The 16,546-nt window shown below is 47.3% G+C and overlaps 1 protein-coding gene across 1 annotated transcript in view; it reads left to right on the top strand.

Moving 5' to 3' along the window:
* Positions 1 to 16,546, top strand: part of KPNB1 (karyopherin subunit beta 1) — a 39,322-nt gene that overhangs the window by 320 nt on the left and 22,456 nt on the right. The window contains exons 3-8 of the mRNA XM_040330042.1: positions 9,308 to 9,490; positions 9,573 to 9,773; positions 12,868 to 13,020; positions 14,875 to 14,934; positions 15,014 to 15,103; positions 15,178 to 15,288. Coding sequence (XP_040185976.1) covers positions 9,308 to 9,490; positions 9,573 to 9,773; positions 12,868 to 13,020; positions 14,875 to 14,934; positions 15,014 to 15,103; positions 15,178 to 15,288 — 798 coding nt within the window. The remainder of the gene's footprint in view (positions 1 to 9,307; positions 9,491 to 9,572; positions 9,774 to 12,867; positions 13,021 to 14,874; positions 14,935 to 15,013; positions 15,104 to 15,177; positions 15,289 to 16,546) is intronic.

The raw sequence follows: 16,546 nt of genomic DNA, 5'->3' as shown, positions 1-16,546 counted from the left end.
ACTATGTAAGGGGAGCCCGGCGGTGTGGCCTGGGATTAGCAGTGTGATGTCAGGCTGGCGGGCTGGGATTTGCCGGTCATGGTTTCCTGGAGCGGGCCGAGTTCAGGCCTCCGCAAACCGCCAATACACTCGCAGCCTAACCTGCCCGCCATGCGCGCTCAACCAATAAGAGAGAGAGTTGACTTTGAGCCGGGTAGTGGCCGACCAATGGGAAGGCGCGGCTCAGGGAGCGGTGAAGGAGGCGGGGCGGTGGCTGCTCGTGTTGGGTTGAGTTGCGGCCTATATCTGAGTGCCGGGAAAAGCGGACCCATGTGGGAGCTGCACCCAGTCTGGGACATATGGGGGGCGGGGGTGATTGTTGACATCTACTGATCATCTGCCTTCCTCCATAAGCCCCTCTGTGCCCAGATGGCCTCCCTCCTTTGGGGGCCACCATACACCCCTATGGGGGCCACCATACGCCCCTCTGTACCCAGATCGTCTCCCTCCTATGGGGGCCACCATACGCCCCTCTGTACCCAGATCGTCTCCCTCCTATGGGGGCCACCATACGCCCCTCTGTACCCAGATCGTCTCCCTCCTATGGGGGCCACCATACGCCCCTCTGTGCCCAGATCGTCTCCCTCCTATGGTGGTCACCATACCCCCCTCTGTACCCAGATTGTCTCCCTCCTTTGGGGGTCACCATACCCCCCTCTGTACCCAGATTGTCTCCCTCCTTTGGGGGTCACCATACCCCCCTCTGTACCCAGATTGTCTCCCTCCTTTGGGGGTCACCATACCCCCCTCTGTACCCAGATTGTCTCCCTCCTTTGGGGGTCACCATACCCCCCTCTGTACCCAGATTGTCTCCCTCCTTTGGGGGTCACCATACCCCCCTCTGTACCCAGATTGTCTCCCTCCTTTGGGGGTCACCATACCCCCCTCTGTACCCAGATTGTCTCCCTCCTTTGGGGGTCACCATACCCCCCTCTGTACCCAGATTGTCTCCCTCCTTTGGGGGTCACCATACCCCCCTCTGTACCCAGATTGTCTCCCTCCTTTGGGGGTCACCATACCCCCCTCTGTACCCAGATTGTCTCCCTCCTTTGGGGGTCACCATACCCCCCTCTGTACCCAGATTGTCTCCCTCCTTTGGGGGTCACCATACCCCCCTCTGTACCCAGATTGTCTCCCTCCTTTGGGGGTCACCATACCCCCCTCTGTACCCAGATTGTCTCCCTCCTTTGGGGGTCACCATACCCCCCTCTGTACCCAGATTGTCTCCCTCCTTTGGGGGTCACCATACCCCCCTCTGTACCCAGATTGTCTCCCTCCTTTGGGGGTCACCATACCCCCCTCTGTACCCAGATTGTCTCCCTCCTTTGGGGGTCACCATACCCCCCTCTGTACCCAGATTGTCTCCCTCCTTTGGGGGTCACCATACCCCCCTCTGTACCCAGATTGTCTCCCTCCTTTGGGGGTCACCATACCCCCCTCTGTACCCAGATTGTCTCCCTCCTTTGGGGGTCACCATACCCCCCTCTGTACCCAGATTGTCTCCCTCCTTTGGGGGTCACCATACCCCCCTCTGTACCCAGATTGTCTCCCTCCTTTGGGGGTCACCATACCCCCCTCTGTACCCAGATTGTCTCCCTCCTTTGGGGGTCACCATACCCCCCCCCTCTGTACCCAGATTGTCTCCCTCCTTTGGGGGTCACCATACCCCCCCCCCTCTGTACCCAGATTGTCTCCCTCCTTTGGGGGTCACCATACCCCCCCCCCCTCTGTACCCAGATCGTCTCCCCTTTTATGGGGGTCACCATACCCCCCCCCCCCTCTGTACCCAGATCGTCTCCCCTTTTATGGGGGTCACCATACCCCCCCCCCCTCTGTACCCAGATCGTCTCCCCTTTTATGGGGGCACCATACCCCCCCCCCTCTGTACCCAGATCATCTCCCTCTCTCCTATGGGGCCACCGTACCCCCCTCTGTACCCAGATCGTCTCCCCTTTTATGGGGGCACCATACCCCCCCCCCCTCTGTACCCAGATCATCTCCCTCTCTCCTATGGGGCCACCGTACCCCCCTCTGTACCCAGATCGTCTCCCCTTTTATGGGGGCACCATACCCCCCCCCCCTCTGTACCCAGATCATCTCCCTCTCTCCTATGGGGCCACCGTACCCCCCTCTGTACCCAGATCGTCTCCCCTTTTATGGGGGCCACCATACCTCCCTCTCTCCTATGGGGCCACCATACGGCCTTCTGTGCCCAGATCGTCTCCCTCTCTCCTATGGGGCCACCATATGCCCCTCTGCCCAGATCGTCTCCCTCTCTCCTATGGGGCCACGATACGCCCCTCTGTGCCCAGATAGTCTGCCTCCCTCCTATGGGGTCACCATACGCCCCCCCCCTGTGCCCTGATCGTCTGCCTCCTATGGGGTCACCATACGCGCCCCCCCACTCTGTGCCCAGATCGTCTGCCTCCCTCCTATGGGGTCACCATACGCCCCCCCCCTGTGCCCAGATCGTCTCCCTCTCTCCTATGGGGGCACCATACCCCCCTGTGTACCCAGGTCGTCTCCCTCCTATGGGGTTACCATGCCTTCTCACGCCCTCTATGCCAGTGCTCCTCCTCTTCTTGGTGGTCTGCCATAGGAAGCGCTGTCTTGAGGCACACTTGTGGGGATGTTCCTGAGCCCTGCACCCTTGTCACAGGATTTGATTAAAGGATAATTAAAGGCAACATTTTCTTTTTAGTTTTGGATAGTTGGGAATGATTAGAACACCTGTCAGTTTTTATTGCTATCTGTTGGGGAGATACACCCTTTATTTGTCCTTTTTTTTACCTTTTATCATTGAAAGTAAAAGAACCCAATATTGGTTTGTCCCCAGAAAACTAATGGAGGGAAATCTAATGGGGGACACTTGATTCTGGGGGTCCCCAATCAATTCCTTTTAATTCGGTCGCAGAGGGGCGGATGAGTGAGCACGCCCCCCTTCCCTCCTGGACCATACCAGCCAGACCACATGCCCTCAGCATGGGCCTATTCCCGACAACCCTGACCGGTGGTCTGCGGGGGGGCTTAACGGCATCTCAAATCCCCTTTTAGCAATGGGGCCTCCAGATTCTGGCCCCCTTGCCCTATGTAAATGAGTATGGGGTACATTGTACCCATTTACCCCAAAAAAGTGTCAAGAAATAAACAGTACACAGGTAATTAAAGCAGCTCTGGAGTCTCCTAAATTCTTCTCCCTCCTCCCGATTCTTCTCCATTTTCCTCTGTTCTTATTCCGATGTCTCCTGAGTTCTTCTCCCTCCTCCCGATTCTTCATTTTCCTCTGTTCTTATTCCGATGTTGTCTTGACGTGCTTTCCCGGTGTAATGCTGGGTCAACCATATGCCAATACTTTTTTATATAGCCATGAGGTGGGGCCATCCGTTGTCGCCGTCCCATCATGCATCGGGCAGTGATGTCACAAGGGGGTATGGGCTCCAAATTATGTCACCGGGTGGTTCCGCCCCATGGCTATAAGTATTGGCACACGGCATACCCAGCGTTACACCGGGAGAGAGCACGTCAAGACCACATTGGAGGGAGGAGACCCAGCAGATGACTGCAGAGAGCAGAAGAACTGGGGAGGTGAAGAACCAGATGATGCAGACCTCGCTGGAGGGAGAAATCTGAAGAGCCTTAATAAATTACTTTAAAAACCTGTGTACTGTTAGGTTTTTTTTCCCCCTTTTTTTTTTTTTTTTTTTCTTTTTGAGAATGGGTAGGGGTAAAATGTACAGAAAATATACTGTGCTGAAATGTTAAATAAAGATGGATTGCTGCAATTATCTAAGACAGAATGAAAATACTTTTAAGTAACAAGCACATTAACCACTTAAGGACACTTCCTGCACATATACGTCGGCAGAATGGCACGGCTGGGCACAAGCACGTACAGGTACGTTTTCTTTAAGTGCCCAGCCATGGGCGGGCTCCCGCGCCCCGGTCCGAAGCTCCGTGACCGCGGGACCCGCACACCCGATCGCCGCTGGTGTCTCGAGATCGGTCCCCGGAGCTGAAGAACGGGGAGAGCTGTGTGTAAAAACAGCTTCCCCGTTCTTCACTGTGGCGCCATTATCGATCGTGTGTTCCCACAATCAATGATTTCACACCTACAGTTAGAAACACAGATGAGGTCATACATAACCTTCAGCGCCCCCTTGTGGTTAACTCCCGAACTGCAATTGTAATTTTCCCTCTGGCTTTCACATTGGAGCTGCAGGGGAGGTGTTTTACATGCGCTACTTTTAGCCCTTTAGTGCCTGAAAAATGCCTCATTGGGATCTCCTATCCTTTACAGCCAAGGAATCTGCTTCTGTTTAATCTGCAACTACCATGGTGCTGCTCGTGTGATCAGTTGACATCAGCCGTTTTATGGTTTGGCAGAGGACACAAGCAAATGTGACCGTTCCATTCCTGGAATACTGGGATTAACTTTTTTGAAACGATTGAATCAATGTAATGAATTGTAGTACTACATACAGTATACAGCGCTGTGTTCTGGCAGCAGTAAGGGCAACTTCTTGCCAGCTGCTGTATGTGAGTGAATTCACTCAGTGTAGTGATGGGTGTTTTACTGGATTGTAAAACGCATCACTGCCAGGAAACGCAGAAAACCATTGTTTGTGTCCCATCCACACTGTAACGTGGAGCTGTTGAAATGCAGCTTACTGTTTTAATCGCTGCACAGAGCATCACATTGCTGTACAGTGCTGTGAATGCTGTGTACTTTTGTACACTTCCCAAAATCTAAGGGGGGGATGGGCTGTGTGTGATGTGCTGAATCTCGCACCATGCTGCCCTCTATCGCAGTTGGGAATATACAGCTGCCGGAGAGGTAAAGCACTCTGGCAGCTGTCTGTTCTAGTATGAATTTGACCCAAGGGAGTGCTGCTCCACCATTCAGGACAAGCCTTGTATTCAATGAATCCAAGGCTTTCTCTGATTGGCCAAGGTGGGTGACTCACAATTTTATTATCGGCCAATTGGAGCCTTTTATTGGTTAAAGTGGAATATCTGTAATTTTTCAATCTTTCCATCTCTGCCCTTTAACTTTGGATAGTAAAACCTTTATTTTCTGCCAGTAAATACCTTATACAGCCCACTTCCTTTTCTTGTCTGGTCATTAGCCTAGGCTTGTGACATAATGTTCAGCTCACTCTCCTAAAAGTATGCCGGGGGCGGGGTGAGTCATAAGGGGGCCAATGAGAGCGGTCTGTAAATCCAGGAAGTGAACAGGCAGCAGCTTCAGCTGACCAGTTAAAATTGATGCAGCCATACTCGGTGGAGGGAGATTTCTGCAGCATATTTGGCAAGTCCAGAATCGCAGTATAAAATAATATGCAAAGTGGTTGGAGGGAAGCTTCAGAATGGCAAAAAAATTATTACACATTTATGAGAGCAGACTGCAGTTCCTCTTCAAGTTTGCCTTTTGGATCATGTTCCACCTGTCTTTAGGGTGGAACATGTAACCTGTCTAGCTTCCACACGTGGTCAATGGGGGAGGGTCACAAGTGCTGCACAATGGCTTTGTAAAGTGGTAGTAAACTGCTAACAATAGGCCCACTACAATGTTCCATATTGTGCGATTATGTTCTGCAAACTAGAATGTTCTAGCAGAGTTGCCTGTCAAGTGGAGCCCTCTAATGGCACACTGTCTCCACTCCAGGTGCTTCCATCTTCAGTCAGTCCTCTGAGAAAACTGCTTAAATACTCTTTCACATGGCATTATTATATTGTGCTGGTTTCCAGACATTTTAGGGGAGGTCTGTTTTAGAGGTTGTGCAGTCCTCCTTCACTTACCTCATCCTTCGATTTTGCTTTTAAATGTCCTTATTTCTTCTGAGAAATCCTCACTTCCTGTTCTTCTGTCTGTAACTAAACACAGTAATGCAAGGCTTTCTCCCTGGTGTGGAGTGTCGTGCTTGCCCCCTCCCTTGGACTACCGGAGAGTTAGGACGCCCGCTAACACAGCTCCTTACTCTATCTGCAACTTGGAGAGCGTCCTGACTCTCCTGTAGTCCAAGGGAGGGGACAAGCACTCCACACCAGGGAGAGCCTCGCATTACTGTGTGGAGTGACAGACAGAACAGGAAGTGAGGATTTCTCAGAAGAAATAAGGACAATTTAAAGCAAAATGGAAGGATGAGGTAAGTGAAGGAGGACTGCACTAAGGTAAAGGAAGTTATTTAGGAAAAAAATTGTATCTTTACAACTCCTATAAGGCTTGCTGTCCATAAAAACATTTCTGGCTGTTGAACACTTCTTCACATAATACAGCTTTTTCCTTCTGTTTGGTGAATGGAGCAGTGGCAGAATAAACCAGACCTGTCAGTGTGCAGTTTACTTGGTGCAGCATCTCCTTTTTATCCCTGGCACAGCTGCAGAAGAAACTGGCATTCCATAGGGGAGTGGTGGCCCAGGAGATATCGCTACACTAATGCAGATCACTACGTCCCTGGTTGGCTGCACATAGGAGCTGAGCAATGTAAGGGTTAATGTAAAGAGCAGATAAAACTGCTGCACCTCCTGTAAAGGAAGAAACCAAAGCTGCTGTAGTTTGTTTTCCTTTCTCCCTGGTGTCTGACATGTTAGGGTCTGCCAGTGCTTGAGGGTTAGCAAAGCCCATGGGGCTGCACATTGTTGGCAGGCTACTTGTTGGGCACCAGGGCTTTACTAGTTCTTAATGCCCAGGGGTTGGAGGGATCAGCGGTCACATGATCAGAAGCCGGACCTACCTGCTGCCAATCTTTATTTCAGACCCAAAGCTGTCTTTGTGCTGTGAGCGCACTTGGCACATAACCAGCCACCCAGCAGCGCCTATGTGGGTGTTTAAAAGGCTGCCCTTTTATCACTGCAAATGTGTTGGGCAGTTATAAAGAGGTTCAAGCAGAACTAAAGTCAGACCTACCCCCTTGAACTTCAACAGAAACGCCTGTGAGGTCCCTTGTCTGATGGCATCTTCTACCCAATTTCTGGGTGCCGGTCTTCGGCCATTTTGATTGGTCAGCATAGGATGGCACTTAACTGACTGACAGCCATCCTGTAATGCACATCTACAATTGCTTAGGCTGGGGGGTGATGATTCCCCACATGGGACTGCATTCCTGTCATTGAGATAAAGGCTGCAAGTCAACCCAATATATTGAACAGTATATTTAGTGATCACATATTTCTGTAATAGAAATGGATGGTTTGGTTCAGCTTGGAGACTCACAACACCACCCAGGACGTTGGTGCCAGTGGAGTGTCATCACTCCAACCAAGCTGTTCCTGTGAAATGGCTGTAGACTCATGAGGACACTTAAAGCGGAGGTCCGGTTTAAAAAAAAAAAAAGAGTCCGCAGTTACTAACACTGTAGCTGCTGACTTACTAAGGGGACTTGTCCAGGGTGCCCGCAATGACGGTAGCCGAAGCAGAGCAAACGCTCGGTTCTCGGCTGCCCTGCCGCCATCCTCGGTGAGGGAATCAGGAAGTGAAGCCTTGCGGCTTCACCGCCTGATTCCTACTGCGCGTGCGTGAGCCGCGCAACGTGAATGGATGATGTCTCCTGGGACACACACAATGTCCCAGAAGACACCGCTCCACCATTCCACAGGAGACAGCTGAGGAACAGAAGAATCAAGACGGACCGCGGATCAGGAAGTGTCAGATTAGGACAATCTGCCTAGCAACAGGCACTCGGTTATGTATAAAGCTCCGCTTTAGCCCTGGTTCACACTGGGTACGATTTGGAACGATTTGAGATGCGATTTGACATGTCAAATCGCATCTCAAATCGGCGGCAATTGTCGGCAATGGCACTGTCCTAATCAGTGCGACGCCGCATCTGCGATTTCAAAAAGTAGTTCCTGTACTACTTTTTGCGATTTCGGGCTGCAATTTACATTAAATTGCGGCCGAAATCGCGGCAAAATCGCAGCCGCGAAATCGCGGTAAAATCATGCATTTTACCGCGATTTTGAATTCGCAGCAGTGTGAACCTAGGCTTAAAGTATGATCTGGCTTTTTTGGGGCCCAGTCTTTTGGCTGGATGTCAAATTTTAATTTTTTTTGTTCTGTTCCCTAGGTCTCTGGGATTAAACACGCTCACATCTGTTTTTCTTAAGCTGGCTTCTGGTCAAAGTGACCGGGCTGCTGCAAAGACGCCTGGCCATTTTTACAGTACTGTAAAGATATTGAGGTTCCCGGGACCACAATTAACAGGATTGGGAGCAGATCAGGGAACGTTTGCTTTTAGATCTCTTCTGCCATCAGTTAACCATAAGGTGCTGAGCATTTCAAGGTTAAAAGCTGGGTCAACCCTTGAGCGGACACGGTCCTGTAGGCATAGTTAGCACTTTACTAAATTTTGGGTGGAGGTGGGTTAAAACCCGCAAGTCTTTTGTTGCTTGTCCCCCTTTCCATCTGTTTGTGAAGATACAACAGGAAGTAATGGGAGAAAGTGAGAATTTCCTCTTGGACAGTTGACTCATTGTAGACTTGAGTCATTGGTAGACTTGCCCTCACCGTGTCCGGTGACAACATACATTTTTTGATTTCACTTCACTTTCAGTTGCATTGACAGTGATCTTTAATGTTTTTGTGTCACACATGGGTTATTCCTACCAAGCAAGGACACAAGTAGCAGTTAAAACCTTGTGGGTTCAAACGCTTCCCTTCCTGATCCAGAACTAATGAGGCTTACCTGTAGGCACAGTGCATATCTCCTGAACTTCCACGGTTTAGGAGATTTATATGTAATACAACTGATGACGTTACCAGTACATGTATGCTTGCACAGGATAACGTCATCGCGGCCTCAGCCATTCACAGTCAGAGCCCGTGAGCCCAGAAAGATTGAGTGAAGCTAGAAGCACCGGAGAGACAGAACTGTGCTGGATTGTGCTTGTCGTAATGTGCTAGCATGTGGTGCATATTAGCACATTATGACTTAAACCTGCAGGGGGCCTGTGGTGGGGTGTTTTTTTGAAAATTATAAAAAAAATGGCTGTGCTAACTAGCATTTTGGAAATATTTTTCTTGAAATTGCTCAATGTGCAGACTATTGGTTAGCCTACCAAAAAGTGCCATACTGAACCTCCCAGTGATAAAATGGTTTTGGTCAGCTTCAGTGCCTTATGACTGTTAAAATGCTGTATCCATTAAAGCATCTTTGTTTTATAAGGCCTCAAACACAAAGAAGGTTGTGTAGCTATGAAAGAATAGGTATTTTATTTATAATTTAACTACTATTCAGTCTGCACCACATTAACACTTCTTTCTTTCCAGGCAACTTTCCTGTTGGAGCTCTCAAAAGTGCTGGCCAATCCTGCAAACAGCCAGGTTGCTAGAGTTGCGTCCGGTTTACAGATTAAGAACTCTTTGACCTCAAAAGACTCAGATTTGAAGACACAGTACCAACAGCGGTGGCTGGCAATTGATTCCAATGTCCGGAGTGAGATAAAAGCTTTGGTAAGTTCTGAGTAGACCAATTAAACAAAACAATATAAATGATTGATTAATGGCTCTTAAGTGACATGTATCTGCTCTACAGGTTTTGCGTACACTGGGAACAGAAAGCTACAGGCCCAGTTCAGCGTCACAGTGCGTGGCGGGGATAGCATGTGCGGAAATACCAGTCAACCAATGGCCTCAACTAATACCACAGCTTGTTGCGAACGTGACCGACCTAAACAGTACAGAGCACATGAAGGAATCTACGCTGGAAGCGATTGGATATATTTGCCAGGACATTGTAAGTGTATTGCTTTTATTTTGGTAGGGGGGTATCATGAGGGGATGTGCTATATCCTGATGGCATATTTTGCACACTTTTAAGTTTTTTTTTTTGTGTTTTTTTTTTCCTTTATGGAATTAAAGATGTACTATATAGGATTAAAATTATTGTTGGGTTAAAGCCAAATTGGCAGTAAAATAAATCCTAAGTGAATCTAATTCTTATGGTATTTCAACTGTGAGAAATTCTCTTCTCAGGATTCTTGGGGGGTCACAGAAAATACTTCCTGGTCCCCTTTTAATGAGGAGACTCCCAATTTCATCAGATGACTGAGATTGTAGCTTTACAATTCAAATGGTGATCTGGGTGACTGACTTCTATTCAAGTGGACACTGATAGGACCTGTGTTCTGCAGTGGGTGTAGGGCTGTAGCTGCATTGCACATGTTTAATTGCAGAATAACTGTTTCCTTTGCTATAAAAACTTTAGTTTGGGCCAGCGTGCTCCAAATGTTTACGGATTATACCACAACAGTCTGGCCACTGTGGATCCTGTAATTCAGTGCACCAGCTTGTGCTGTGTTTTCTGTAGCTGGGAAGATGGTCTCGGTCATGTGGTAAATGAGCCATTCAAGAAGCAACTTGCATTTTTTAATAAATATGCAGTGTTCTCTGGCTAAGGTGAGGCCTGTGATGTTGATTGCCTGCTTCTTCTTGGCCAATCAGAACTCCTTGTGTTCATGGAGTAAAATGAAAGGTGCTTAATGAATGATTTTACCACATGACATGGTTACTTTACGGCCATAAAAGGAAAGTGTAGGACTTGGCTGGAAAAACTGAAGATCTCTGGTACTGGTAAGTAATCATATGGGCCATGCTGGCCTTAACAACTTTTATAGGCAGGGGGAACTAACACCTGCAAGACAAAGGCATAATGAGCTAGTATGCCTAGCATACTAACTCATTATGTAATACCCACCTGGGATCGAAGCCCCCATTGTGGTGCCCCTACACAGCACCGGCTAGCTAAATGTCCCGTTCTGGGTATCGTGGCGCTGTGACTGGCCAATGTCACTCCTGCGCATGCGCGCAGTACCCGCCAGCAATGGCGCATAAGTGCCATTGCTTCAGTGCAAATACAGGGGATATCTCCTAAACCGTTTAGGAGATATCCAGGGTAGCTACCGGTAAGCCTTATTATAGGCTTACCTGTAGCATAAAGGGTGTTTAGGTTTACAACCACTTTAATCCCTACTAAAGGTGTTCGAAGCGAAAAGATCATGAATGTGGGGGAGTTTGTGTTCCCATTAGGTACTACATGGGGTTTTGTTATACAGAAATGGGAAAGTGAGAAACCTATGTATGCTAGGAGTGTTGGAAAATGTAGTGCGCATTAGATATGGCAGTGATGGTGAACCTTGGCACCCCAGATGTTTTGGAACTACATTTCCCATGATGCTCATGCACTCTGCAGTGTATTTGATCATCATGCGAAATGTAGTTCCAAAATATCTGAGGTGCCAAGGTTTGCCATCACTAAGATATGGGCTGAGAGTGGGTGGTCGAGACATGTATGCAGATACATGGTTCTGACTTAAAACAAACACTGATCTGCATACTTGTTCCAGATCGGTAAATATTAAAGCTGAACTCCAGGGAAAATAAACGTACCCTTGTGATTTTTTTTTTTTTTTTTAATTGCCAATTGCAAGGGGATGGTGGTGGTGATAGTGGGCGGTTACTTCCTCTGCATCCAGCATTCTCTCCTCCACTGTCAGACTTTCTGTAATGTGGATGGGTTCTTGGCTTCCTTCTGTACAATGCAGGTGTTTTGGGCCTACATTGTCCAGGAAGACATCAGAGCTGCAGCTGGGGGCTTCAGGGGACCAGTTGCATAAAGCAGGGGAACCTGTGAGGAATAAGTGTGTGTGTGTGTGTGTGTGTGTGTGTGTGTGTGTGTGTGTGTGTGTGTGTATCTCTATCTCTCCTTAAGGACCTTGGCCGTTTTTCAGATTTGGCATTTATAAGACTAAAACAGTTTTTTTTGCAAGAAAATTACTTCAACCCCCCAAACATATAATTTTTTTTTTCTAACACCCTAGAGAATAAAATGGCGGTTATTGCAATACTTTTGTCACACCGTATTTGTGCAGCGGTCTTACAAGCGCACTTTTTTTTGGGAAAAAATTATCTTTTCTGAATTAAATAAGACAACAATGGGGGCCATCTTGCCCTCACTCGTATCCCAGCCGAGCAGGGGACAGGACCCGATCGCTTCTGCCGCTACCGACGAATCCGCTGCCGAGACCACCGTATTCGTTTACAGGACCGCTCAAGGAAAAGATGGATATCTCGGTTGTGGCAGCAGCTGCTGCGGTTACCGAGATATCCATCTTTAAAAACAAGATGTGTATATAGTGAGGATGTGAACTTGGGTCATTGCAGTGAAAAGCTACCAGCTAGTGGTTAAAGGGGTTGTTGAGGTAAAAAAAAATTCACCTTAATGCATTCTATGCATGGTGAAAAAACATCAGATGATGCCGCCCCCGTTTTACTTACCTGACCCTTCGAAAGTCCCGCGCTCGCCCCAGTCATCCTCGAGTCGAAGCCCGGCCATTGATTGGCTGAAGTGGTTGGATTGAAAGCAGCGCAGCCATTGGCTGGCGCTGCTGTCAATCGCATCCAATGACGCAGAGGGGGGGGGGCAGGGTCGAGTGATGCAGCGGCTATGGCAGCCTCTGTATCACGGGAGCGCATCCAACAGCTACACACCATGCAAGCTCGCTCACATGTCTGTGTGTAGTTGCGGGGAGGAGCTGCGACCCCAGAAGACCAGGATCGGGGCCACTGTGTGCGAAACAAACTTCACAGTGGAGGTAAGTATAACATGTTTGTTTAAAAAAAAAATAGTTACATTTTAGTACAGACCTTGGGGTTTGATCTTTGGGGGCAGGAAATGTCTCTTGCTTGCATTAGTTCCAGCTAGTTTTTCCTACTAGCTGGTAGCTTTTCACTGCAATGACCCAAGTTCACATCCTCTTTATTCTACATTCCATTCTGATGCTTTCTACTGCTTGAGCTAATACATTTATTAATTTTCCTTTTTGTTTTAGGATCCAGAGCAACTGCAGCATAAATCAAATGAAATATTGACTGCCATCATCCAGGGTATGAGAAAAGAGGAGCCAAGTAACAATGTCAGACTAGCAGCAACAAACGCTCTGCTCAACTCTCTGGAGTTCACAAAATCTAACTTTGACAAAGAGGTGAGAACAGAAGTCTTTTACCTGCAGCATCAGTCTTCTTCTTCTACAGTAACTTTAATGCTGGGGCAGTTCAGAGCTATAGATGTGCTATAAAGAATTTGTGGAATTGCTGAGCTTGCAGCAGATGGTTGTAATGCTTGGACTGGCTATTGTTCTGTGCACTGAAACAGTCTGATGGATTTAAATTGGCCAAACTCTGCTGTATGTTTGTAATTTCCTCACTGACTGCTCTTTGTCAGCACTTTAGTTGGAGCTTGAAATTTCATGCTTATGATGGTAGAATATAACTTGAAATATCTTTATTCTGGAATGGCTAATCTGCTTTTTAGCCTACAGTTAAAGATGGGAGATGTTTACTAATCTACTATATCTTGCCCTGCAAATCACTATATCTTGCCCTGCAAATCGGGTAACACAAGGTCCTTTCTTGTACCCAGAGGTGTATTTAGGTTTTGTGCTGCCCTAGTCCTGACTAAACTCATGCGCCCCCTAATTTAAATATGACCCACCCCTTCCTGTTTAAGACACGGCCTATCTGTAAACCACACCCCTTCCATTTTAGGCTCCACCTTTTCCTGTTAGAGCTCCGCCTCTTCCTCTCTATACATTAGCACACTCACGCACCATTCACTCCATACTTACAAAAGATCCAGACGGTCCAGGAGGAAGAGGGCGGGAAAATCGCTCCAAGCCCAAACCTATATACAGCCTGGCTTCCATCTCATCCGCCCCGGCCGCTGCCATGTGTCCTGCAGACACTTCAGGGCCGGCCGAGCTCTTTGCGGGTGGCAGCACGGGCACCAAAGCCGCCCCCTGCACGAAATAAAAGACCCCCGATCCGTTATTTTATTTAATCGGCTCCCGCAGCCATCTTCCGGCTCCCTCATAAATTTTGCCCCCTGCGCGGCGGCCTGTAGCGTGTCACTTGCACTAGCAACATACATGGGGCGTACTTGGCCAGGGGGAGGGAGCGACTGAGGCCCGCATCAAACGGCCGGTGATTGGCCAGAACGGGTGCATGTCATACCAGAGGCTCTGGTATGAAATTTTTTCGTGCGGGGGGTGGATTTGGTGACCGTGCCGCCCCCCGCAAAGTGCTGGCCTAGGCCTTGTAGGCCTAGGCCAAGATACATCCCTGCTTGTACCTGTTCATGTTTTCTGTGCCCAGAGAGGCCCTGATACCCAGGAACAGTCTGCAACCCTGTTCCACCGAACTTGGCTGTTACACAAAGAAAGGTGCTTGGCAATGTGGTCACCCATCTTCAGATGCAAGGGCACTTGTATTAGATTGTGGTAAGGCAGTGACATATTTGGGCTACCAAGTTGAAATGAAAGTCAAGGAATTACAATAGTGTATTGGTAGATCTGGATAATAGTAGGTTAATCAGATACTTGGCCCCTGAGAATCTTGCTACAGCACCAAAATTGTATCCTCCTAGCTGCTACATATAATTTGGGTGGACCTTGAAGGTTAATGTGATCCTCAACTAATTTACCTTTCAGTTGATGCAGATTTAATAAAGTTCTGCCTTGGTATCTCAAAGGACTCTTTTGTAATTTACACATTTACTGTGGCCGTTACAAAGTTGGTCACCGGTTCTGCTCCTCTGATTAGATACTTTGTTGCTGGTCCCCTGAATGTAAAAATATCTGTAGTTTTTGCTCTAAAATGGATGGCAATCATTTCTCTTGCCAATTTGTCATTTTGAACAGTGAGCTTTATTTGTCAAGATGAATGACGCTGCCGTATTTTGTTTCTTTCACAATTTTTAGTATGTGTAATCCTATTTTTACAAAGGACTTTTAGTCACTCTTGAAGTGTTTTGACGTAATATGTTACATTTAATTTTCAAGGCTGAAAGACACTATATAATGCAAGTGGTCTGCGAAGCGACACAATGTCCTGATACTAGGGTGAGTTATTTTTCTTCCTTAACTTCCATGTAGCTGTGCTCCACATTGGATATTTTTATTCATGTGTCCTTTTTTGTAGGTACGAGTGGCTGCATTACAAAATCTGGTGAAGATCATGTCTTTGTACTATCAGTATATGGAAACGTACATGGGTCCTGCGCTATTTGCTGTGAGTATGGGATCATAACCAGGATCTGTTTTACTCTGAGGTGAGTGTTGTGTAACACCTTTTTTGTTCTGCAGATCACGGTGGAGGCAATGAAGAATGAAATTGATGAAGTTTCTCTGCAGGGAATTGAGTTCTGGTCCAATGTTTGTGATGAGGAAATGGACTTGGCAATTGAAGCATCTGAGGTAAAGCTGGTTACATTACTGTTTTGTATCTTCTAAGCTTCACAAGTGCATTCCTTAGATTCAGGAATCCAGAAAATGCACCAAAAGCATTGAAACCATGTAAAAAAAAAATGTATTTTAGCGCACCAGTGTCAATGAGCCTTGCTACTTTTACTAATTGCCATCACATTTCAGTGATTATTACTTTATCAGACAAAAACATTGTGTTTTGTTAAAGCGGACCTTCAGTAATTTTTTTTTCAACTTCATCTATTAAATCTTCTGCCAGTAAATGCCTTATACAGCCCACTTCCTGTTTCTTGTCTGGTAAAATGCCTAGGCTTTTGACCTGCACAGCTCTGAGATTGCCTGGGAGGGGGATGAGTCCTAAGGGGGCCAATGAGAGCTGCCGGGCTTCAGAACTGGAGGTGTCTCAGTAAATCCAGGAAGTAAAAAGGCAGCAGCTGGGAAAGGAGTCCTCGACTTGTCAGTGCAGTAAACTTAGTTTCCAATTCATCTTGTCTGCCACTGAGAGGGCCATCTTTCCCTCACTTGTCTCCGTGCCACTGACTTTTTTATTTTATTTTTGCCCTCCCTTGGTGTGCTTTAGGGTGATTACTGGACCCTTTAGATTCCATGCTGTGTCTAAGGATGACAAGTTCATGCACCACGCAGAACACACTGTGTTGATTATGACTTTTCTGAAGACATTGGCGCAGTAAATTTACCATCTGTTTTGTGTAAATTGTAGTCGATACTAGAAGTTAGTTCACTGTTATTTTAAATGGAAGAGATGTTTGTCAGCTCTGCCAAATGTATAACATTTCCAAATATTAGACCTCTGTTGGGAATGTCAGTATAGTTCATCTGATGCCAGGAATGGTCAAAGGTGGTCCTATGTATGCTGCCACCGCATTTAATGATTGGTATGCTGCAATATATTTCACACACAGGTTTGTCATAAACTGTCTAGGCTTGTATCTTATATTTGACTCTATATTGAATATAAATTCCTATTCTAAGGAATCAAAATATCCCTTGTAGTAGAAAAAAAAGCATGACAGGACCTCTCTAATGTAAGATCTGGGGTCAAAAAGACCTTGGATCTGAAATTTACAGTTAAATGCAATAGTCTCTTTAAAGCGGATGTGCCATGGGAACAAAATATTAAGTCAGCAGCTACAAATACTGCAGCTGCTGACTTTTAATAATAGGACACTTACCTGTCCTGGAGTCCAGCGCCGATCGCAGCAGAGCACGAGCGATCGCTCGTCACTCT

The sequence above is a fragment of the Rana temporaria genome, chromosome 12 (assembly GCF_905171775.1).
Source record: "Rana temporaria chromosome 12, aRanTem1.1, whole genome shotgun sequence".
Taxonomy (NCBI): Eukaryota; Metazoa; Chordata; class Amphibia; order Anura; family Ranidae; genus Rana; species Rana temporaria.
The sequence above is the reverse complement of the archived record's forward strand: the minus strand, read 5'-3'. Positions and strand labels throughout refer to the sequence as shown.